Raw genomic sequence first — 25,475 nt, forward strand, 5'->3', positions numbered from 1 at the left:
GCCCAAGGCACTGGAGAGTCAAAGACAAAAAAGGATACATACCTACCCTCAAGGAGCTTACTTTTGAGGGATGCATGTGTAAACAGGAAAGTAAAATGAAGATTATCTGAGGAGGGAGAACAATAATAATAGAGACTCAAGAAAGGCTTCTCATAGAAGAATATACTACAGCCAAACCTTGAATTAGTAAGTAAAAGTAGTACATAGTACTGAAAATCTGCCATGAAGGAATGCATTTAACTTCCTGTCACCCAGTTATCAAAAGATCTTTTATATTTAATTACTAATTCTGAGATTTGAAATTTTTTTAAAGGTTCAGAAGTATTACTTAATGATGTTTGTTTGCAAAGTCTCTGATTGTATCAATCCTATACGTCTTTGTGTTTTACAGGGTCTGAGTGAATACCAGAGAAATTTTCTGTGGAAGAAATCACATCTCTCAGAGATAGGTAATTCTCCAGAAAGTCAAAAAAGTCCATGGGCTGGACTTCGCTCAGATCGGATAGGTAAGTTTTAGAAGTTGATGGCTATTGTAAGTTGTGCTCATTTTTTTCTTAGTGGGCAGAATGATATTTCAGTTTGGCTTTGCATTTTATAAATTGTGAGGTCTTCCCAGAGTTCTTATGGTTGTCCTGGTTGACATATGTGAACTTGACATAGTTGATGTGAACTTAAACTACATTGACTTATAAATATCAGAATACTCTGCCCCATATAGAGGCATGTAAATGTCTGCAATGCAGTAGCAAATGGCAGATTTTTACTTGTACTCCGGCCAGTGTTTTGTGTAATTTTTGCAAGTTGTTACCAGCTGACATTGTTATGTGAGCAGCCGTGAAGTTGAGGCTTTAGAAAACAGAGTTGAACCAGGGGTTTGGTGGAAAGGTATGCTGTTCTTACTCCCCCAAATCTTCAGACTCTACCTCTACTCCTGAGGGGCAGCTCCTTTCCTACATTTCACCCCTTCCAAAATCAGATGAGACCTTCTCGTGCTGGGAGAGGGCCAGGAATGGGAGGTGGTTTTCCTTTTTGGAAGCCCGGAAAAACATGCTTTAGGCTGTGTCTTATTGGATGACCTTGGTTCCAGGGTAACAGAACAGGAACTGGGAAATGGAGAGCTTTAACAGATTAAATCAGAGAGGATTTCTGAGATCATCAGGGAGAAGGGGACAATAGTACCCATCTCACTAACTGGGGGCAGTTAGGTTTCTGTACTTCAGGCAGTGTTGAGAATAGATTGCTTGTTCAGAAATAGGTGCTAGATGCTGTCTTGTCTTAGTCATACTTAAATATTTGAAAAACTGTGTGATTTTTTTGGTGCTGAATGCAAATAGCAAGTCCTCCATGCCTTGATAGATGGTCCAAGTTGCTATGGCCAGCCTTTTTGAACTTAGGTTAGTTCTCTCAGTTATGAGAGACGTAGTTCTTTTCAGTGCCAGAGCTTAAAGCCTTTTCATCTTGGTAGGACCTGCTAGAACTTGGTTTTACTAGCAAACTTTCAAGATCTCAGGTTCACATTTATGCCATGAGAGACATCAGTGTATGATTTTGATAGATGTTACTTAGACTGCTTGAAAGTCTACCAGTTGGAGTCTTTGGTAAATTATCAAGCCCAAATAAATGTCCTAAAATGCAGACTTTAGTTGGAGTGACAAGGGGAGACAATATTTGGTAGTCTATACCTTTGGGTTGAATTAGTTTGGTCAGATTTCCTTCTTGAACTGAGATGACCCCAGTTAGATTCTAGGGGGAAAGATAAGGGGGACAAACAGGTAGAGGAGAATGAAGAGAAAGGACAGATAATTTGGGATTATGGTCATATTGTGGGGAGGGGGGAGACAAGCCTAGGTGCAATATTATAATGAGTGGGAGCTTGGCTGGTATGAGAACCTTAGAGGCCTGGAATATCTTAGAAGATCTTAGACATTCGGAGAAAGGGAGGTAGGAAAATGCCAGATAAAAATTCCAAGCAATTTTTGTGGGGCTCTCTGTCCTTGCCTTTTCCTTTTCTGCCAACTCCCTTTTTAATCTCCATTCCCAAAGACCCCATGGTGTTGGGAGGTAAGGGCAAACTCTCCTTTCTCTGCATGTTGCCTGATGACACTTGGAGAAACTCCCTTTGTGTTTCTCACTTGCTGAAGGGAGATGCCCTCACTCACAAACACAAAGAACTCTGAGGTGTCTTTACTGATCCTAGGATTTAGAGCTGGGAGGCACCTTAGGAATCATGTGGCCCACAACCTTCCTTTTACAGATGAAGAAATGGAAGCTGATTTACAGAAACCAGTGACCTGCCCCAGGTCATGTTGGTGGTAAAGAGCAGAGCCACCATTCTCATGGGGGTCCTCTGTTTCTAGGTGCAGGATTCTAAGTGGGTGCAGTAAACAAGATGTACAAAGACACTTTTGGTCTTGCATCATATTTTATATGGTCACTTAGAGGGAGTAATAGATAATACCCAGACCAACTCAGACTAACTTACTTTCTACCATCATGTTTCTGTCCTCCCTTCTTTCACTTCTTGATTACTTGAAAACAGAGAATTTGGTGTTAAAACCTGTGTGTTCTTGGGCAAATCATTTAATCTCTACACTAGTTTACCCCATTATAAAGTTAAGGGGTTGGATCAGACTTGCACAGCCTTTAGCGTCCCTTCAAGCTCTAGATTTATGATCTATGCCTTGATGGATGCCACACAGTAAAGTTATCTTTACAGCTAGACAGCTTCCCCCCAAATTTGGACAATTTTGGTTTGTTTTGTGACTAAGGCTCCCAATCTGTAACTGTTTGTCTAAAAAAAAAAGTTTGCTCTATTAAAATAGATTCATCAGACAGAAGGAGATCTTTCTTAGTTCTTAGGAACTCAAGACTAATGTAGATCTCTTTTGAGAATCTCTTCTTGTCTTGGAGTATCTACTTTTCTCTGACTAATCTGCATAAGAAAGCCTTTTGAAAAGGTTCAAATGTGGACAGCACTAGAGCTGATTGTTTTTATTAATTAGACAGGAAAAACAATTAGAAACTGGCAACATGTCCTTCTTGACTTGCCAAGTGTATGATGTTGGGACCTTGGTGCCTGTCACAACTGATCGGAATGGTTGTTTTCTTTTTTCTGAGAAGACTCCCAGGACTTAAATTTCTTAGGCTAGGTTTTATTTTGAAAAATTGTTTTTTAGTTTGCTTAAAGACTCTTCAAAATTCAAGTAAGATCATGCATTTTAACTTGAATTTCTCCTCCTTTCCTTATGCAAATTCGTGTCTTTATAACATTAGAACCATCATTATAACATTAGAACCACCTAAGTATTCTTATTATAAACTCTGTTTTATAGGAATCACGAGAGAACCAAGTTTTATCTCAAAGAAAAGAGTTCCGTATTATGACTCAGAAATTCCCAAATACCTTGAATGGAAGACAGAAGATGCTTCTGAGAATGAATTGGTTGTATTACCAGAACCTGAAGTCCCAGAAGTGCCAAAATTGCAGGAAACAAAAGAAAAGGATGACCTGAATGAAGAAAGAATTTTAACTCCTGAGGCCCCTAGAGTGCCTAAGAGGGTTCGATCTCACTCTGCCGACTCTCGAGTTGAAGAAGCTGTCGACCCTGTGGATAATAATAAAGATGCAATTTCAGATCCCACACCAGTGAATAGGAACTCAGAAGCACAAAAATCTACCCAAGGTCTGTCAGAAAATGTCCATAATCAGGTAAGAATTTTCACTGAGTTTTATGAAAAGTAAAGAAAAAAATCTCAGCTTCATAGTAGTTCTAGCAGTACTGGCATACATCCCTAAAACTCTTTTGTGTGTTGTGCATTATATGTGTGTGTCTGTCTGTGTGCGAGTATGCATGCGCTCACTGAGGCTCTACTCTGGTGTCATAGTGGCAGGGATTGGTAGTAAATGCTGGGCTTTGGCTTAGTTAGGGATCATTTCTAAACCTTAATTCTTGATTATCCACATAAACTTGGGAATCAGTGTCAGTGATACAAAACAGTGGATGATCTGCCTCCAGATTTTATTCACTGCATATCAGTATCTGAATCCTGAGAGAGAGAGATCAAATGGAAACAGAAAGGGAGTAGGAGCCTCTCTCCACAGGTGATGAATTCAGATACTTTGGTCTGCCCTTTACGGGTTGACCTCTCAATAGCCCCCTTTCAGTTTCTTATCATGGACCAACAGGAAAGCAAACAGAATCTTGATTGACAAAAATCCTGAGAGGAAGGAGGAGAGAGCCAGGCTGGATCTCCCACGTATCATTGCCAGCCTTGCTTTCTCATGCCAAGGCTGGGTTGTTGTCACCCACATAAGGGGTTTGTAGCAGCACTTGTTAGGGATATCACTATCTCCTGGGTTCTTTTGCCTGCTCGAGCTCTCCTTCCTAGTTCATGTCTGCAGCTGATTGGGACAATAGAAGAGCACTAAATAGTGTTAGAGAAGAATCGTGGCCGCTCAGAGAAAGCAGACAAGGAGAAGGGATTCAAGAAAGGTGATGGGGAAGCTTGGTGGGCAGGGGACAGTGTCCATGGTAGCGACTGAGTACATAATGATAGCTGCTGGATGGTGTGCAGATAAGAGAGCCAATCCTAACTAAAATGCTAGCATAATATTAAAAATTATCATTATTAAATGTATTGTAACTACTTTGATTTGAAAAATCTTAATAGGTTTAAGGAGGGAAATTAAGATTTGGGTTAAGTGGCAATTGCATCGGTGATGGAAATTTTAAAAAAAAGTTGGATAAAACATTAAAATTTTTTTTTTAAGCAGTTGGACAGGATTCTACGGAGGAAAGCAGGATTGCCTGTTGCTCCCATATATCATTCCCTCAGAAATTCTGAATATCAAAGACAATTTGTATGGAAGACCCCAAAGGAGAACTCCCCAGTTCTTGCAGCTGATCAGGTAGCTTGAAGGATGGGTTGACAGTATTTGGTAACTTTTTATAATGTAAGGATTCATGTTAACATGGGACCAAGATCCTAAAGAAACTAAACTGAAGTTTAAAAGAAGTAGAGTCTAGGAAAGTGAAAATTTTGCTTAAAATTTGCTTTAAATTGTTGAGTTGGGGTCTTTGTTATTACTTCAAATTTCCTCAGAGACTTAATTTACTTTTTCTTTTCTTCGTAAGTATACTCAGACCTCATATTAATTTTTTTTCCTGCACACTTTCATACCTTCAAAACCCCCAAGAATTAGGAGTAGAATGAAATGTTGTTAGTTGTACCAAGATCAGTGATCTTGTCAGTTATAACTATTGTGGAGTTATTAGTATTAGTTTGTTATTTTAGTCATAACTGTTCAGTGCAAAGAACTTAACTTATATAAAGCTTTCCAGAGCTGATAACATGTATACTTTTGCTTTTTAAAAACCTACTCACAGAAGCTCTGACAAGATTAGAAATCTTACCTGAGACTTAGAAAATGAAAACTTTGCATCGCTTTAGTTCCTTAGATTTTCAGGTGAATTATTTGGGTTCTTTAAACCAGAGATAAACTTGTCATGAATCTGGTGGTTACTTCAGTAGGCTTATGTGCAGATTAAAGAATTGGGTTAAGTCAATGTTGTTTCCTTAGAATGAACAATTACCATTGTCTTGGGTATTAATTTCACCCCTTTCATTAGAGAAGGATCTAAAGGAGTCTTTTTTTTTTTGGAGTCAAATTTGGTATTTCATTTGAAGCCAGATCAGTTTCTGAATTCTGTGTATGTATTGGAGAACAGTGTAAAAGAAGCTGACAGTGAGTTTGTAAATAAGTTCTCTTTTGCCAAAAGCCTGTTCTCTGAAAAGATGCCATCTACAGGTTTGTAAGTTAACTGTGGCACTTTATTTAAGAAATCCCTGGGGTTGTAAAGTACCAAGTCATTACAGTCTATACTTAAATTCAGGCTTTATCAAGAAATAATGTTTAGGAAGTACAAATAAATAGTAAAATCTCCATTTTTATACATTGAACTTCATACCTTCTATGCTTGTTTTTTCATGTTAGAAACTTAAACTATATAGTAAAAATGCAAGTCAGACCCTGATATTTGCAAAAAGGGTGTTAGAAGTAAAAGACAGAAATATGAAAAAAGTTTTTCCTTGCCTAATATAAGATAAAAATTAAATTATAAGAGATGTTCACAAGTATTTTTCCTTATTGATTGTAGTGAACAAATTATGATTTAAGTAAATACAGCTGCAATGTTTAAAATATTGTTGCAGGAAATGAAAAAAAAACAGCACCTAAGGGAATGAATTTTTAAAAGTACAGAGCTTGTAAATGAGTTAATTTTTTTAAGAGACAGTATGTTATGGTAGAAGGAACCCCGAAATCCAGGAGTCCAGAGTTCAAGCTCTAGTCTGAATTCTGTCATTAAATTCAGACTCATACAATATGAGAGCTGCAAGGGCCTTAATGTTCCCCTCTCTGGGCCTCAGTTTTTTCTTATTTAAAACGATGGGACTGAATTAAAAGACTTGTCCAATAGCTAGCTATGTAGAGTAGCCCCATCACTTTGCCTCAGTGGACCGTCATTTCTTTTGTCTTCCAGAGGACCTTTCCAGCTTTAAGCTGTCAGGATGGCATCAGCTCGTAGCAACAATCTTTTAAGTAGTTGGTATTCATCACAGCTCATTTCCATTAGCTGGATTGACCTATGCCAGATGATGAATAGATGGTGTTTGGTTGGCATTTCTCTTTCCTGTCTAATACTTTGTTTCTTTTACTCTTGTCTTTAGAAGGAGTTAGCACACTGTAGTTCAGTTTAATAGACATTTATTAAGATTCCAGTCTTTGTTAGACTCTGTCTTCTGTACTGGGGATTCAAAGGCAAAATGTGTGGGGATGAGATGGATTCATTTACCTGTGTATAAATACAGATCAGAGAAGACTTTTGTGGAGGGTCTTGGCACCTCAGTTGGGCTGTTATGTGTGAGAGCTTGCGAAGAGGAAGGAGCTAGGGAGGTCATATTGAGCTCCAGGGGACGGTTTGTAGACCAGTTTGCCTCGAAGGATGAGTATAAGAAGGAGAGGTGGTGGGAGTGAGCTGGGGAGTAGGTAGCATAAAAAAAGCCTGGAAAGGTAGGTTGGAGTCAGATTGTGAAACACTTTAAATACCAGATAGAGTTTGTGTTATTCCAGAGGCAGTAGGGAGCCACTGAAGACTTTTGAGCACTGGAGTGACATGGTTAGATTTATTTTGGCAGCTCCATAGAGGATGGCTTGAAAGGAGAGACTAGAAACTGAGAGACCAGTTGGGAGGTTCTTGTAATATTCCAGGCATGAGGTGATGAGGTCCTAAATTAGGTGGCTGGCAGGTGAGTAGAAAGAAGGGATTGGAGGTGAAAGATGTAGACATAGAATCATAAGACTTGGCAAATGATTGGATATGCAGGGTGGGAGAGGGGAAAATCAGGATGGCTCCAAAGTGATTGGGTGATTAGTAGGGTGGTGGTTATCCTTAAGAGAAGTAGAGAAGTTAGGAGGAAGGGCGGTTTTGGGAAAATCAGTCACTCATTATGTACTTATTAAGCACCCACTCTGTGTCAGGCATTGTGCTAGGAGCTATTGGAAACAGAGACAAAATTGAGAGTCCCTGCCTTTGGGAGTTTATGTTCTACTGATAAAACGTGATTGTTTGTCGTTATTGAGTTATTCCAGTTGTGTCTGACTCTTCATGGCCCCATTTAGGATTTTGTTGGCAAAGTTACTGGAGTGGTTTGCTGTTTTCTGTTCCCTCTCATTTTATAGATGAGGAAACTGAAGCAAACAGAGTTAAATGACTTGCCCAGGGTCACACAGCTGGTAAGTGTCTGAGGCCAGATTTAAACTCAGGTTTCTTGACTCCAGGCCCAGTGCTCTTTTCACTCTGCCACCCAGCTATCCTAATTTTATTGTTGTTCAGTTGTGTCATTCTCTCTGTGACCCTGTTTGTGGTTTTCTTGGCAAAGATACTGAGTGGTTTGCCATTTCCTTCTCCAGCTCATTTTACAGATGAGGAACTGAGGCACACAGGGTGAAGTGACTTGCCCAGGATTACATTGCTAGTGTATGAGTCCAGATTTGAACCCAGGTTTTCCTGACTCCAGGCCTAGCTAGATCCACTCTGTCACCTAGCTGTCCATTAAAACATGATTACAGATGAGAAAATGCAGCATATGTGTGTGTGCATGGAGATAATTTGTGCTAGGGCACTAACTGGAGAGAGCTTCTTAAAGGACATGGCTGTTGCTCTGTACCTTGAAAGGAGCCAGGAGTTCCAAGATGGGGTGGGAGAGCATTTCAAGCATGGGAGGTAGCATAGGCCAAGGCACAGAGATAGGAGATCAGTTGTTGTCTCCGTACAATGGTAAGCAAGCTGGTTTTTTGGAGTGTAGAATGAATGAGGGATGATGGACAATTCAGGCACTCTGGAAAGATAGACTGGGGCCACATTGTGAAGGGCTTTCAATGCCAAACCGAGGAGTCTGTACTTTGTCCTAGGGAGTCACATCTGTGCTTGAGGAATATCACTTTGGCAGCTGTGTGGAGGATGGAGTGGAGAGAAGGGTGAGAGGGGTGAGGGGATGGGATGGTGGGGGTGGGGGTAGAACCAGTTAGGAGCCTAGAACAGCGATTGAGGAAAGAGATGATGAGTAGGGTCCACACTTGGGTAGTGATGGTATGAATGGAGATAAGGGGGTGGATTTGAGAGCTGTTGAGGAGAGAGAACTGACAAACCATAGCTGTGAGGGATGGGGGACTAAGTGAGAGTGAAGGGAAGTTCCCTAAGTTGGGAACCTTGATGAAAAGACAGTGAGTTCTAATTTGGATGTATTGAGTTTGAGATGCCAACAGGACATTATATATAGGTGGAGATGTCCAAAATCAATCAAGTAATAAGGATTTATTAAGCACCCATTATATGCCAAAAGGTGGTTTTTGATAAGGCTCCCAAGAGATTAGGGCTGAATTTGTTGATTTGGTAGTCTTCTGCCTAATGATAATTGAAACCACAGAGAGAATGAAGTGAGGAAGCCCCAGGACAGAAGTTTGGGATACAGGCTGAAAAGGTGGGAGATAAATGATGATTCAGTGAAGGAAGCTGAGAAAGTATAGACAGGTAGGATAAATTGGAAAGTAGTGTCATGGAAACCAAGGGAAAAGAGTTTGTTAAGAGGAAAGGGTTTTGAACATGTCAGAAGCTACAGAAAGAGGAAAAAAAAAGGATGAGAAATGAGAAAAGACCAAAAAAGGTACTGGTAACCTTGGAGACATAGGTTTCAGTAGAGTGGTACAGTAAGAAGAAGCCAAATTGTAAGAGGCTGAGAAGTAAGTAGGAAGGGGGAGAGGAGAAGTAAATTGGGGAAACGAGATGGGATTATACAATCCTTTTTAGGAGTTGGCCTGAAAAAAGTCGTTAGATTTTGCAGTTAAGAGATTGTTGGTAACTTTGGACAGAGTTAGGAAATCCCTCCTTTCACCCCTTCGTCATTTTGGAAAGAAAAAAGCAAACAGATACATTTTATTGTCTTTGAGCATTATGGTGATGTGCTAATAGCCTTTAATAGTAACTATAATTTAAAGCATTAGTCTGAGAACAGAGCAGAACAGATGTTCTTTGGGCATTAGCTTCTTGGCATATGAATGGAAGTATAATGGACAACAAATACAGTTATGTGTGCAGTAACTTAATCTCTTATCAGTTTGGTGTAGTGAAAAGTGTGTTAGATTCTGAGTCAGGAGACCTGGATCTAGTTCTTGGCTCTGCCATTAACTAGTTGGATAACCTTAGACAAGTTATATTGCTTTTCTGGTCCTCACTTTTCTCATGTTTAAAATTAAAAGGGTTGGATGAATTATCTTTATATTTCTTTCTAGCCATAACATTCTGTTGTATTTTATTGTCTATTCTTAGAGATCTAATTTTTGCATGGTTGACCCTTGAAAATAAGAAAAATAAATTTGTTGTTCTTATTTTAAGGTTTTTTTTAGTAAAAATAAATCTGTTCCACCATTCAAAGTTGATGTAACTATCCCTGAAACAGAATACAAGAGGAATTTCAAAGGTTTGTCTCCAAACAGAGAAAGAAGATATGGGCATGATTTGAAAGAGAATGAAAATCCTGAAATTGACTCCCCTGAGAAGGTATTTATCACTTCTTATCCTTTTTAATTACCATTTTCTGTATCTTACTCTTAATTGGATATATGATGGCTTAGTCTACTGGAAAAACAGCATATCCTGGCTTTCTAGGAGCCACAACTACAGACAGAATTTAAATAAAGAAAAAAATATGGTCGTGGGAATTGCTGTTCCATTCTTTTGAGGAAAGATACAGCAGAGAAGATCTTATGCAGCATAATGCATATGCATAGCCTCAGTATACATGTCATGTATTTTCTTTGGAATATCAGCATTATAAATTGCACCTGAGAGAAGCTTCTCCTCTTTTACTAAATTCATAATTGATGAAAATTAAAGTGCTCTGAAATTAAAAAAGATAACAGCATTTTATAAGTTTTCTAACTATTTTAAATGTCAATAGTATTTGAATATGAGCAAGGTTGACCTTAAAAGAATTGCCTAACTACTTTGAGCTTAAGTTAACACAGTGATAGAGTGAAGTGGTTGAACTCATGACCCTGTTGTCATATCTAGCATGACCTTCTGTCATGAAGACTGCTAAGAGGTAATGAGGTTGCCATCTGAAAGACAGTGTTTTTAGGGATAAACAGCCCACATCAAGGCATAAAATTAAGGATTCTCAGCAGCTGGTTACATTCTAGAAAATGAGCCTGTCCTGGGAGGTTTAGATTGAAAACTCTTAACAAGTAGGGCTGTGTTGTTGGCTTACATTTGTGTCACCAGTGCTTAACAGTGCCTGGCATGCAGTAAATGCTTAATAAATGCTTTATCTGCCTGGCTTTATCTATGTTCTCAGAAAAATATTACTTTAACCCCAAAAGAGTAATATATTGAGCTAAAGCATGACATGTCTCTACCTGAAATACTGTGTATACTATAACTCTAGTTAGCTTCAGAAAGATATAATAGAAATAGAAAAGATTCAAGGAGAGACAGGTAAACTCATTATTATTATTATTAGTCATTATTTTGCTGGATCTGACCATGCTATTCCTTTGAATTAGAGAAATATTGCTATTTAAGAACAGATTGGGACTCTTAACCACAGAATTGGAGTTGGAAGGAATGCTAAAATTCATCTTGTCCAATCTTCATCGCCTTATTTGACTCCTACAATTGGAACCCAGAAACTCTCCCATGGAAAAGATAAGGGCTCTTGGCATCGGGGGTGTGTGATGGAACGTGGAATTCAGGAATGTGTGCTGTCATGTGAACATGACTTGCTTGCCATGTCCTGAGTTGCTAGAATGGTGGCAAGGCACCTTTTCAAACTTGAATGAGGTAAATTTGTGGCAGTGAAAGGAAATGCCAACATCGTAAGGGTAATAAACCAGTAGACCTCATTGTCCCAAGAAGGGGTCTGGTGCTTTATCCTTGTCTCAGGAACAGACTTCACCCTTTTTTACATCTGGACTTTGCTTTTGCCTTTCTCCATGCTGGGAATGCCACCTGTCTCATCTCTTTTCTAATTACTGCCTATTCTCAAGGCCTAGGTCAGATCATAAATCATAGGATTTAGGTCTGTAAATGAGCTCAGATTACCTGCTCTAGACCCTCTCATTTCACAGATCAGGAAACAACATAGTTGAAGTGACTTGTTCTAGATTGTTCCTTTTTAGGTCTTTTTGATCCATCTCATCCTGGAGTGCTTTTTCCTTGCTTTGAGTTCTTATGATACTTATTATTGGTACCACTTGGGAATTAATTAGCCATCATAGGTATACTATTTTTGTCTCAAGATGTTATTTAGATGGCTATTGTTTTACAATAGCCATTATTAATTTTAATGATTGAAATTATGTATTTCAATAGCTGTTTATTAATATTACTATTAATAGCAAAGTAAAATGGTGATTTAAATCTTATAAAATGACTTCCTCGTAATAGCCTTGTAGCTATAAGGGAGCAAGTAGCATTTTCATTTTATAGATACAAAAAATTAAGTGATTAATCCATGTTTGTACAACTAGTAAATAAACACTCCATTTCTGCTTGCTGAAATCCTTTTTTCTCCTTCAGTGCTCAGTTCAGTACGTGTTAGAACCCATTGCCCTAAAGCACTATGCAAGTTACAGTGGGGAAGATACAAAGATAGCACCTCTTCCCTTACTCTCATAGAGTTTAGTCTCACTGGGATTGGTTGGGGATGCAATCTCTTAAAACTTCAATGAATCTGTGATCTCATCTATTGCTGATATTTCTTTGAAAAGATGTAGATCAGTACCCATCCATGCCTTCTCCGCATTTGTGATTCATCTCCATGTCCTCCCATAAGTCCTCTTCAGTGTTCTGCAAGCCGCCTTCTAGGTCTCTTACAATTATTTGTGCAGTGTAGCACGAGTGTTATCCCTCACATAACTAATCCCTGTCCTTTTCTAATTATCCATTTTTTGCATTCAAGTATTATTGGTAATATTCTCTGGCTCAGCACATGTCTCTACATTATCATTTGGGTCATCAACAATTTGAATCTTCGTCCTCATGGGCATATGACAAATATGTCCTGAAAAGACTAAGATTGAAGGAAGGGAAGGTACTAAGGGAATTGGAAGGCTTCATGGAGGGTGTTATATTTGAATTGAATTTCAAACTTGGGAAAGGGCAGGGCCATTCTAGACTGAGGGAATAGTCATGGTCAGAGACATGGTAGCCGGATCCTGGTTCGGCCTTATCACTTCACATTAACCTTTGCAAGGGTTATCTCCTATGCCTGGAATGCATCCCTTCTTTACTTCCATCTCTTGGTCCCTAGCTTCCTTTAAGACTCAGCCCAGGGACCATCTCCTGTGTGAAGAAGTTCTCTTGATTCTTTTCCCTTGGTCCCCTGACTGACATTTTTGGTGCTTTCTTCCTCCACAAATTTTCCTCATCTTGTGTTCACTTGTCTGAGCTTCCTCACTGGGAGTTCCTTCAACCAGGGAAATCACAGGTTTGTTCTCAAAGAGCCTTAAACCCTCATCTGTACTCTAGCTATGTCCCCTTAAATTCATTCAAGTAATAAGTATTAAGTGCATACCAAGAGCTGTGGTAGGTGAGAGGGATAACAAAGGCACAAAAGAAACAATGCCTGCCTTTTAGAAGCTTACATTTTTTCAGAGGAGACTCTTTCAAATGTAAGTCAATACAAGGTAATTTCTGGGTGGCCCAGGGATGGGAGGAGGCATTAGGCTCCAGTTGCTTAGGGGATCAGGAAAGGCTTCCTTCTCAAGGAGATTGTATGGGGGCTGAGGTTTTCTGGGCAAAGGCCCAGTGAGCAGTGAGAAAACCAATAGGTGAATGAAAGGGAATAATATATACTAAGCTTTGAAAGGCACTGTGGAGCCAGCTTAGGAACACAAGCTCCTTGAGGGAAGGGACCCTTTTGGTTTTATCTTTGTTTCTCCAGAACATGGTGATGCTTTGTATGTATTTAACAAATGTCTGTTGAATTGAAAGTTGAGGATAAATATTATGAATAGAGAGTAGTCCAGTTTGGCTGTTGTGTAGGGCATGTAGTGCCTTTCTAGCTAGAAGGTTGTGAAGTTTCCTTCAGTGCCAAGCATTAGGTTTTGGACTCTCCTTGACTGGCATTAAGAGCCACTGGTTAGATCAGGGGTAGGAAACCTGTAGCCTCGAAGCCACATGTGGCCTTCTAGGTTTTTAGGTGCAGCCTTTTGACTGAGTTCAAGTTTTACAGAACAAATCTTTTTATTAAGGGGACTTCTGTGAAGTTTGGATTCAGTCAAAGGGCTGAACTTCAGGACCTAGAAGGCCACATGTATCCTTGAGGCCTCAAGTTCCCCCCTCCCGGGTTATATCTATGCCTAAAGAGTACTTTAGGAGCATGTGAAGGTGTTAGATGGTGAAGAGTGGTCAGGGCTAATGCAGTAGTCTTAAGTGGGAAGTAACAAGGGCTGATACTAGACTGGCTTGGGTCATAGAAAGGAGAGAATAGTCATGAAATATTGTCCTGCGGTCACTAGGACTTGAAATTGTTTGGATATGGGAGGAGGAAGAAGTCAAAGAACTTTGAGATTGGGGAGATATGTGGTACTTTTGATCGAAAATAAAAGAGAAGTCTTCAGTAGTTGGTTCTGAAGGAAAGAGGATGAGTTTGGCTTCCTAATGTTTACTCCCATTTCATTTCAAACACTTCTTAAGGACCTGCTATGTAAGGCACCTTTCGAGGAATGTAAACACAAAAACTTCTAATCTCCTTTCCTGGGAGATTAGGAGGTAAGGATAAGGAGATAAAAGGTGATTTGAGAAGAAAGAGCACTGATACCTGGGGAGGCAAGGAAAGGTTTTTAGCAGGAGATGGCATCTTAGCTGAGGCTTGAAAAGGCTTATGATTCAAAGAGGGAAGAAACAGGAGGGAATTTCAAACATTGATGATGCCCTGCAAAGGCAGAAACTGGAGATGGAATACCAAATTTGGGCAGAGCAGCAACTGGTAGGCCACTTTATCTGGCATGTAGAGTTTGTGATAGGAAGTAATAGGAAATAAATCTGGAAAGGTAATTGGGAACCAGATTGTTGAGGGTTTTAAATGCCAGATCTGTGCCCAAGATGCTCCTGGTACATATAGACGAGGATAGCCTGTAGGGAGTTGGATGTGGTTAGCACCCAGGAGAGTAGTCAGAGCTTGAAAGATATTTGGGAGATTTATGTCTTGGTTTACCAAATGGATGGTAAGACATCTAAACAAAAAACTTGTCATAGGATCATAGACCTTGTGGTTGTTTGTCTTTTGTTCTCAAAGAGGGCCATGACATCAGGAAGGTGATGCCATAACTTGCAAGTTAATTGGATTTAAGTGAGGGAGGGAAAGTCATCTGCCTAACTTTCTCCTCCAGAGCAAGATATAGATCAGCATGACTGAAGATGGCCCCCAGATCATAGACGTAGAGTAGGAAGGGATCTTCAAGGCCATCTAGTCTAATCTTCATTTTACAGATGAGAAACCTCAAGCCTAGGGAGGTTTCGTGACTTGTCCACAGATGTAAAAAACCTCAGGGGTGGGATTTGAATTCAAGTCATCTCATTCAGGGGCAGCTAGGTGGTGCAGTGGGTAGAGTGTCAGACTAATCTTTCTGCGTTCAAATCTGGCCATTGTAGGACCCTGAGCAAGTCACTTAACCCTGTCTGTCTTAGTTCTTCATCTGTAAAATGAGCCGGAGAAGGAAATGGCATATAAAAGATACTCCTGTATCTTTGCCAAGATAACCTCAGATGGAATCACTAAGAGTGGAATGTGACTGAGATGACTGAACAACATCTCACTGCAGAGCCAGTGTTATTTCTACTCTACTGTTCTGCCTTTATTCCTCATAATACCTTACACATAGTAGCTGTTTAGCAAATATTTGTTACACTTATTTTTAATATCTCTGTGCCTTATCTAGCACATTGTTTTTGTAAAGGTACCATGTGGTATTAAAAAGTATGTATTTTCTTTAATTTATATGTATTTAATGTACCATGGCATTAAATATGATATGACAGATTTAAATATATTATTATATTTTGTTCTTTAATAGTTTTGGAAGATGCAAAATGTTTTTCAGCTCTAATCCTCCTTTTTCTTTACTGTCGTTTAGCTCCTGGGAGAATAGTCTTCTGTTATTGCTTCTACATATCTTTTTATAATTTAGTTAACTCTTTATGAATTTATTTTTATTTTTGCATATTTCAAATTTAACACGATACTTGCAACATTACTATCCTTGTCCCCTTCTGAACTTTTGCTCCCTTCTGTGTACTTTTAAAATGATTCATTGACACTCTTTTGTTTCTTTTTTCTTCTTGGTATGAGTATCACTACCCCACAAAAAAAGAAAAAAAAGAAAAACTCTCCCTTGAAACAAGCGTAGTTACATAAAACAAATCACATACATATTAATTTTGTCTGAAAATTATCTCCCTCTTTATCTTTCAGAATCACTTCTCTGATGAGATGAGAAACGTGCTTCATCATCAGTTTTTTGGTATCATTACTGGTCATTACATTAGTCATAGTTCTTAAGTCTTTCACAGTTGTTTTCCTTTACATTCTTGCCAGTATTGTATTGATTATTCTACTGGTTCTATGGATTTCACTTCATACGGTTCTTGTAAGTTTTTTAGAATCCATCCATTTAATCATTTCTTTCTTTCATAATTTTTTTTTTACAAATGGGTCCTTTTCTTCATTCTTTGTTCTTTTAGGGGTATATGCCTGGTAGTGGTATTCCTAGGTCAAAGGGGGATGCACAGTTTAGTGACTTTTTGGTTTTAGTGCCAAATTGCTTTCTAGAATGGTTGTACTATTTTATAGCTCCAGTACCATGGTGTTAGTGTGTCTGTCCTCTTGCAATCTCACCAACAATCTTTATTTTCTTTTTTTGTTATCTTTTCTAATCTGATGGGTATGACGTGGAACCTCAGAGTTATATTAATGTGCATTTCTCTTGTAAGTGATTTGGAGGACTTTTTTGTGTGATTATTGATAACATTTGGTCATTCTTTAAGAGGGGAATAGCTCTTACTCATATACATTTATATCAGTTCCCTATATATTTTTAATATCAGATCCTTATAAAAATTTGGTGCAAATAATTTTTCCTATTACATTATTTTTTAAAAATTCTAGCTGCATTGATTTTGTTTGTGCAAAATCTTTAAAAAATAATCAATCTGCTTATTTCATCTCCTGAGATTTTCTGTTTTCTTTGACTGACTTCTATTCTTAGATGTAATCCTTTAACTTTTGCCTTTTGAAATATGGTATTCCAAGATTTTCTCTCCTGTTAACTGCTTCCAAGTCTTGTGTAATTTCTACTATTGTTCCTTGTTACTTGAATTCTGGATTTTGATTATGACATTCTTGGGTATTTTCAGTTTGAAGTTTCTTTAATGAGGTACCCTCTGGTTTTAATAAATCTGTTTTTTAAAAAAGTAATAGTTTTTATGTTTTTCAGGGAATCCAAGGATTTTAAAATTCTTCCTCTTATACTTGTTTCCAGTTGTTTGTTTTTGATAGTAGATATATTATTTAGCTGCTCTTTTAATTCTTGTGGTCAGGCCTTTTTTTTTTCCCCCCTCTGAGATTCTGTTTGTAGTTGATATGGAGTTAATCTCTTCTTCTGGATTTATCTCTTAGGCTTCTCTTAACCCATAGTATTTAGTCTTTTCTTCTGTTTACTCATATTTCCAACCTCAGTTCATGGATTGTGGTTTTGTATTTATACCAGTCTCCTCTGGCACTATTGTATAGTTAGGTAGGATTTCCTTGGTCCTCTTTCCTCTGTCATCTGGATGCTGCTATGCCTTTTTCTAAAAACGTTTTTCTTTACTTTATTCTCCATTCATTGTTTTCCCTTCCATTCCATCCTGAAATTTTATCCTGTAATTTTTATACCCTTTATTCCTTCCTTAACTTCTTTATATATACTCTATGGGATAAAAACTTCTGAAGTACCCGATTTGAGTTCTCTCTTCTAAGTTTCTTTGTCATCACTTTTCTAGATTTTGTTCTATCATCCCATTTTTCTGCCGTGCTTCACTCTTACAGGTATTAATTCACGAGGGAAATTTGACAGACTCAGTGATGTGTGGTAGAAATTACCAGCATGTCTAAATCCTACACTAGTCCCTTCTTCATGATATCTCATCTCCGAGTCTGTGTCTCATAATGCAACAAATATTTATTTGATTTTTTTGGAGTAAATTGATTGGCATAGGGAACTTCCAGTGAGGTAACTCCTACCAGTGCAAATGCTCTATTTTTGTGCACTTTTTAGTCTTATAGAGTTATCTGGGGGCCACTAACATGCAGTATGTGTTAGAGACAGAACTTAAATTGAGATCTGTCTTTGAGACCAGTTCTGTATTTACCATGATAGGCTCCTTTGAAATCAGATTTAATGATAAAGTATATGAATATATTTAAAAAGGCTGGAGTCAAATTCATGAACAATAGGGGCATATTAAAAGAAGCTGGAATATGTCTAACCCTAAAGTTTCCCTACATACTTCTAGGGCACTGGTCCTAGACACTAGGTAGGAGAAGCAAAGACTGTTGATAGCTGGAAAGTGGCTTAGGAAGAGAACTTTGGGGGAGGGTTGAGAAGAAGAGGCTGTCAGTCAACTGGTGTTCTTGGAGAGAGGCACAGACATTCTCAGAAAAGACATACCTTCACTAAGGCAAACCTGGCAAATTGTCCTTGCATTTTCTTTTTATGACTTCTTTTCCTCTTTAAGAGCATCCTTTATCTGATCTAAAGACATTTGGGAACTAGGAATTTAGCTTGATGAGCACGATGTGTGATTTTTGCTTCTGGCCAAATCATTTGAAACTAACCCTGGATGCCACATCTTCTGGGAATGGCCTGAAATATTGATGTGAGGAACGATGTGTGTGCTGTCCTGTAGACTCTGCCTTGAGACTTCTGTTATCTATAGAGTACTGGCTTAGACTAATGAGAAGTCTGACCTAGTTTAATAATTCATCATTTTCTGTGTAATTTTCATGGTGGTTCAGTCACATTTTTCGTGGCTAATATATATACATATATATACATATAGATATAGTCTTTTCCATACAAGATGATAAATAAAATTAAAGCAACTTATTAATCTTACTTTAGATTATTATTACCATTTTCTTTTGCAGGGGAGGAAAAGTTTGCATTAGTTAATACTTGGTGAGAAGGGAACAGATATATTATTTGTTTCTTTTTCAAAGTCACAAGGGAGTAACACTTACTGAAGTGAACTACTTGTTTTTCCTTTTTCTTCTTTCCTAATTGCTTTGCATCTAGTATGTAGTGCTACTAAATGGTCATACAAATATTCAGAATATCAGGGTGAAAATAGCACTGCAAGATATGTGACCACATTGAATTGCAAAGTAGTAGGTTTTTAGGTGTTCTTTAAAAAAACAAACAAGCAAACTCAAAAATATGTTTAGAATCTTTGCTGTATCATAAAATGATGCTGTATCTGGAGCTACACTTTGGAAAAATACTAACCAGGATGGCTTAACAACCTCATGTAAAGTGAATTTTGTAGTTCTGTTTGGTGTTGGTGCTTAGCTTTAATTCTTAAATGAATAAAATCTATCTTCTTCATGTAGAAATATTATGATATAAAATCTAACATTATAGAATTTTAAAATTTTCTATACAGTATTTAAAAAAAACTAACACTATTTAAATTATTTCAATTTCAGAGTAGTAAGAAAGAAACTTCATCAAAACAGAGGGAAGCAGAAATGGAACCAAAAGACAAAATTTCTCTCCTTAAACACCAAAGGTTTGGGCATATGTTTTGGGACAAAAATATCATGACTTTTGGATCTTGGACTTAGCAAAATGTATTTACTCTTGTTTTCTTTGTACTAGGAAAGCAAACACTGAATATAGAGCTAAATTTTTGTCCCCATCTCAGTATTTATACAGAGATGGTGCTTGGAAGCGGGTGAGGGAAAACACGCTAAATCAGGTGAGTATTTGTAAGCTCAGATTTTCTCTAAAATATAGCAATGTTGAATTCTCCTTGAGGTCTTTGTGTTAGTGATGGAAAATGGAATGAAATATAGTGCCTTTAAAACTGCATCGTTAAAAATGAAGCATGGACCCAGGAGCGTGATTGGCAGGTTTGGATGCAGGGGTTGAAAACGTTCTGAAGCCCTTTCTACTTCTCGTGCCTGTCTAGGTTCTTCCCTGTCTGAGTAAACTCAGTTTAGATGCCTGCCCCTGCAGAGTAGTTTATTAATGCAGTCATTATTTGTAGAGGCTCTGCAGCCTCAAATCGAGTGATAGTTAAGTCTTTTGGTAGATGATGGCACCCTCTGGAAAAATGTGATGCTGCGGCGAACGGTTAAATAATAGGGATATTTAGGAAGGAGAGATGCCAGTGGAATTGTGAGTCTGGAGCAGGGAATAATTTTTGTGATCTGAAAAAAGATACAGGCTGGGGGTGGGTTGGGTCACTCTCAGAATTGGAAAGTGTCAAGAAGCCACAGGGAGCCATTAGGTGTAAAAGGAAAACACTTTAGGCTATGATACCATTAGGATCATTGAAAATTTTTAACTTAATAGTCATGGTTCTCTGCTTTTACCATACCTGCATGGTTTAAAAATTTAAGGAAGTTCTAGCAGTTCAGTTTAGAGCAGGAATTTCTTGGCAGAGTTACCAAAATAAGTTATCAGTCTGAGAAGGGAGATAGTTTGGAGGATGATTCTGTCCTGCAGCAACATAATGAAAATCAGTGCATTCCTGAGGGCTGGAGAAGAGACAGCTCGTCCCGGGCTTTGTGCTTTCAGTCCAGTCCCCATCCCTCTACTGCTCTAATAACTGGGGCCTTGAAAAAGCAGAAGGTGGCTTTCTCAGCAGGAGCTAAGGAGAATTCAGATTTGTAGTGGGTCCCTTAGGATGTAAGCATCTTGAGTAGAGATTGTTCCATTCTTTGCATCTATATACACATCTGGCACATTACTCAGTGCTTAGCAAATGCTTCTTGATTGATCCTAACATGTTCTGTTATTACCAAAGGTTACACACAACCCTCAGGTTGCACTTCACAAAAGGGTAATATCTTTTTCCATTCAGATCTTCCCTTTATGGTAATTTTGACCTGATTTCACTTTTTAAAAATCCGAAATGGGGATGAGTTGTATAGGAGGAAGGCAAGTGAAATAAACTATTTATGTCGTCTTATTCAAGCCTCACAACAACCCTGTAAGTAGGTACTTTTATTATCCCCATTTTACAGAATATGAAGCTGAGCCTGAGAGAGGCTAAGTGACTTGTGTAAATGATGATGTTTGCCAGGAGTTCAGGGGAAGGAGACACTATTGGGTTGGGGAAGTTTTAGAGAAGGTTTGGGAGATTCCCCTTCTTCCCCCGCTTTGCAGTCTGTTGAAACCTGTGGACCCTTGCTCAGAATATTGTTTTTAACTGTACATAATAAAATGCCTGGGATTACAAAGGAAGATGATAATATTGAAATAGTTAACAGAATGTTTTTTAAAAATCCACAAGTTCATGGATTAAAAAACAGGTTAAAAAACTTCTGTTCTAAAGGCTGTAGATTCTTAACTTGGGGAAACATTTCTTACTTATTTAGGTAAAATAAGATTAGTTAGTCTATCAGGCTATTGAGTTCTCAATTTTACGTTTTCAGGGAACTTGGAAGTAATTTTGTAATAATGACCAATAGTTTTTGTATTTCCTGGAAAGGAGAAAACTCTCAATGTCTTAGTATTAATATAGTTTATCCTTTTAATGAAGATTTCTAAGTGGGTAGAAAATCATGAGATTGCAGTAATTGTTCCTACTGGTGGTTATAAACATTTTAAATAAATAGTATAGTTGACATTTGTCCCGGAGGCTGTTAAGGTGAAGTGGCATAGAAAAGAAAATGAATTCTGAAAAGAAAAGGGTACCAGAGATTCTTTGTGAAGGGAGACATTTGTTACCAGGCATGCAACTACTGAAGATGGAAGAAATTTTAGCTGTGTTGACTCTCATGAAAATGTAAAATATAAGGTATTTAAGTCTTTGTTTGCATTTAATTTGTTCTTTTCAACTTTTTCTTTTAAACATGGATTTTTTTTCAGATTGCATTTTAACTGGTTTGGTGGTTGGAAAATTAAGGTGTGAACAGAAATAAATGCAGTTTATTTATATGTAATTTATATATTATGTAAGCAAGATATGTTGGACAACCATGAGAATTGTTGGACTTCTTGTTGGAATTTTCAGTGAAAGCTTTAATTCTTCTAATGAAATTGGATGTAGGTTCAGTGTAATTGAAAAGAATGCAACATTATTGTTTTTAGTTAACCTAGCATTTATTAGAACAGTCAGGGAATCATAGATGCTTTGAACTTGAAAGCATCTTTGTGCTCCATCAATAGATGGATGCCTTAGTACCTGCCTTATAGGGCTGTCATGAGAGTCACTCCAAAGAAACAGTGCATATAAAGTGTTTTGTAAGCCTCATGCCCCTATATATGTGTCATTGTATTATTACCTAGTCCAACACCCTCATTTTTGCAAATGGAGAGAGAAAGGCCCAAAGGGGCTAAGTGATTTGCCCAAGGTAGACTTGAACCCATGTCTTCTCATTTCAGGTTGATTTTACTTTCTGCTATTCAAGAAGCCTAATTTGGGAGATTTGTAATTCTTGTAATTATGATTATTTTTAATTAAACTTTAAGATTCTGTGGGATGAAAATTAGTGTAGAACATTGTAACAGATTACTGATAATAAGCACTGACATAATTCATAGAAATGATGTGTAAATGAGTTGGAAGCATTAAAGACCCATGACAAATAGAATTAGATTAACTATAGTAGAAACCTTGTTAAAAATAATATTGACACTAGATAATAATCATTGGTTTAATGAGGGAGATCCTATAAATCACTCTACACATAGAAGACATTTCCCTTGCAATGTAATTTAACTGGATTTTTTAAAATCCCAAGATTTTTTACATTTAAACTACATGAGTATTTTGGCAGAATTGGACAATAGAAGAAAAGTTCTGGAAAAAAATGAATGTTTCTTCTAGTCTTTATCTGTTCAATGCATCAGACTTATGGTGTGCTTTTCAGATAAGACAGAAGTTCTTAAAACTGAGTATGAGTGCTGCTCCAAAGAGCAGAAAAACTCACCACGGCTCTTGGTCCTGCTTCCTGGGGACTTAGGGATTCTCTAGAGATTTGACAGGATCTTTATCTTTTTACTTCCCCCAGGGCTGTGTTACAGGGCTTTGAATATGTTTCTTCAGTTGCTGTAGTAATGCCAGACTTCCTTACTTGTTTTTTAATTTAAATAGGTTAAAAAAAACCAACTTGCCAAATACAATCCTTCTGGCTGGAAGGAATGGCAAATATGAAAATAAAGAGGTAAATGCAATTCTAATTTTCTGCATGAATGGCACCATTTTATTCTATTTGGATTTAGTGTCTTTATGCCTTTAGCTTCTGTTCTTTGCTATGATAAACAAAGATAATATGAAAGGTCTTAAAAGTTTTTGTGGGAAAAATATATAATCGAGACTTTTATTTTAAAAGAGGCTTAGGACAGTATTTAGTGATCGCCAGCAGGTGGCAGAGTAATGCAAACAATGAACGGATTTCAAACAACTGAAAAGTCCGAAAGGCATTTTTATTCAAAAGGACACAACTAAAAGTGCTTTGCAGATTAGCAGGAAGATGAAACTGCATTATGAACATTTTTAAAAGTATTCATTTTATGTCCTGTCTTTTCCTTATGTGTATATGTTGTAGTTTAATCTAAGCAATGCACATACTATGAAGAAATAGCCCTCTTTTTCTTAAGAGATCTCACAGACTAGTTCAGGAATTCAGAGAAAAGATTTTTGCTTATCAGGGAGCTGGTGGGAGATTAGGGTGGTAGCACATAAAAGCCGAAGTTTCTTTTCAATCACTGTTAAAGTGCATGCTGTGGGTATATGTGTGTGGAGTCCTGAGCCAGGTAATGGAGGGAGGGGGTATAGAAAGAAGAAAACAGGCCCAGCCTCTTGGAAGTTACCTTGAGGGTGGGGGGTGCAGGATCAGAAAGGACGTTAGACTTGGAATCAGAAACCTGGGATCTGAGGCTGGCACTGCTGCTCCTTAGTTGGGCAAGTGACTCCACTTTCCTGAGCCTCACTTTATAAAATAGAGATTATTATAAGCAAGACGGTTGTAAGAATCAGATGAAATGATTCTTTGTAACTGTAAGGCCCCGTATCAGTGTAAGTGGTTATCGTTATGTATCAGAGAGTTAAGCAGTTTTGGCACTTGCTTGCTCTGAACAGATGGAAATTTGTAACCCTGGGTATAGCTAATAGGTTGAATGATGGAGACAGGATATGAAAAGAACAGATCTTATCTAGAACAGGTGTTCTTAGCCTGGGAAGGAAAGAAGGAAGGAAACAAGCATTATTAAGTGCCTACTGTGTACTGGACGCTGGGCTAAATGGTTACAGATAGTATCTCATTTGACCCTAACAACAACCCTGGGAGTTAGGTGGTGTTATTATCCCCATTTTACAGTTGCAGAAACTGAGGCACGGGTTTAGTGACTAGTTCAGGATCACACAGTTAATAAGAGTTTGAGGCTGAATTTGAACTTGACTTCCTGACTCCAGTGCTGTATGCACTGCACCACCTAACTGCCTCTAACCACAGATCTGGGGTCTGCAAACTTGTTTTTCAGTATTTTACTAACTTTATTTCAACACAGTTTCTTTTGTAATCATATATATTTTGTTTTATGCATTGAGAAGGAATCCATAGGTTTCATCAGACTGCCAAATGGGAATCCATGCCACACACAAAAAAGATTAAAAACTCCTGGGCTAGAATAATGGGCTTAACTGAATAAGGTGAAATTGAATAAGGATCAGTATAAAATTTTACAGAAGTTCAAAAAATTATATTTCACAAAGTTGAGGTAAATGTGTTTCTCTGGAAAACAACCTGGGGGTTAGTATTGATATGAGTTAACAGTGTGATATGGCCACCAAAACCCCTCCCTAGTGTTTAGGACTAGGGAGATGACGATCCTGTCATACTCTTCCCTGGTTTTGACCGCCTTTGGGGCATTATGTTCAGTCCTCAGAGCCACCTTTTAGGAAGAACATCGATAAGCATGAGAGCGTCCTGAGAAGCATGACTAAGATGATGAAGGGCCTTCATATCATGCCTCATATGGATTGGTTAAGGAGCTGGGAATGTTTAGCTTTGAGAGGAGAACATTTGGGGGCATGATCATCAACTAAGTATTTATTAAGTGCCTCCTGTCTGCCAGGCATTGTGCTAAGAGCTGGGGATCCAAAAATAAAAATGACACAATCCCTGCCCTTACTTACTTACATCTATTATGTATGTACCAAGTAAATGCTAGATATATTTGATAGGAACAGGGGGAGACACCAACAGCTAGAAGGCTCAGAGCCTTGTTTTAGAGGTGGCATTTGAGCTGACCTTTGAAAGAAAAGAGGGTTTCTGAGAGGCAGAGGTTAGGAGAGAGGGCATTCCTGGCGTTTGGTCCTGCCTGTGTGTGGGCATGGCGACGGGACATTGGAATGATGTGTGTAAGGAACAGCAACATGGCCAGTTTGGCTGGATTGTTGAGTGTGTAAAGCAGAGGTTCATAAGAAAGCTGGAAGTAGTTTGGACCCAGTTTCTGAAGGGTTTCAGAGTGCCAAATAGTGGAGTTTGTATTTGATCCGAGAGGTAATGGGAAACCACTGAAGTGTTTCGTGTCTGGGGACTGATGTGGTCAGATGCCCTTCATGTGAGAAACACTGTTTTGGTAGCATGTGGAGGAGGGGGAGCAGTCTTCACATATTTGAAGGGCTGTCCCTTAGGAA

The 25,475-nt window shown here is 38.2% G+C and overlaps 1 protein-coding gene across 2 annotated transcripts in view; it reads left to right on the forward strand.

Annotated features, from left to right (window-relative positions):
- The window catches only part of MDM1 (Mdm1 nuclear protein), a 38,456-nt gene that overhangs the window by 4,180 nt on the left and 8,801 nt on the right, over positions 1–25,475 (forward strand). For both annotated transcript variants that reach the window (XM_036760280.1, XM_036760279.1), the window contains exons 2-7: positions 392–506; positions 3,333–3,709; positions 4,772–4,909; positions 9,954–10,118; positions 19,309–19,391; positions 19,481–19,580. In XM_036760280.1, the coding sequence (XP_036616175.1) occupies positions 392–506; positions 3,333–3,709; positions 4,772–4,909; positions 9,954–10,118; positions 19,309–19,391; positions 19,481–19,580 (978 nt within the window). The remainder of the gene's footprint in view (positions 1–391; positions 507–3,332; positions 3,710–4,771; positions 4,910–9,953; positions 10,119–19,308; positions 19,392–19,480; positions 19,581–25,475) is intronic.

The sequence above is a fragment of the Trichosurus vulpecula genome, chromosome 5, assembly GCF_011100635.1.
Source record: "Trichosurus vulpecula isolate mTriVul1 chromosome 5, mTriVul1.pri, whole genome shotgun sequence".
Classification (NCBI taxonomy): Eukaryota; Metazoa; Chordata; class Mammalia; order Diprotodontia; family Phalangeridae; genus Trichosurus; species Trichosurus vulpecula.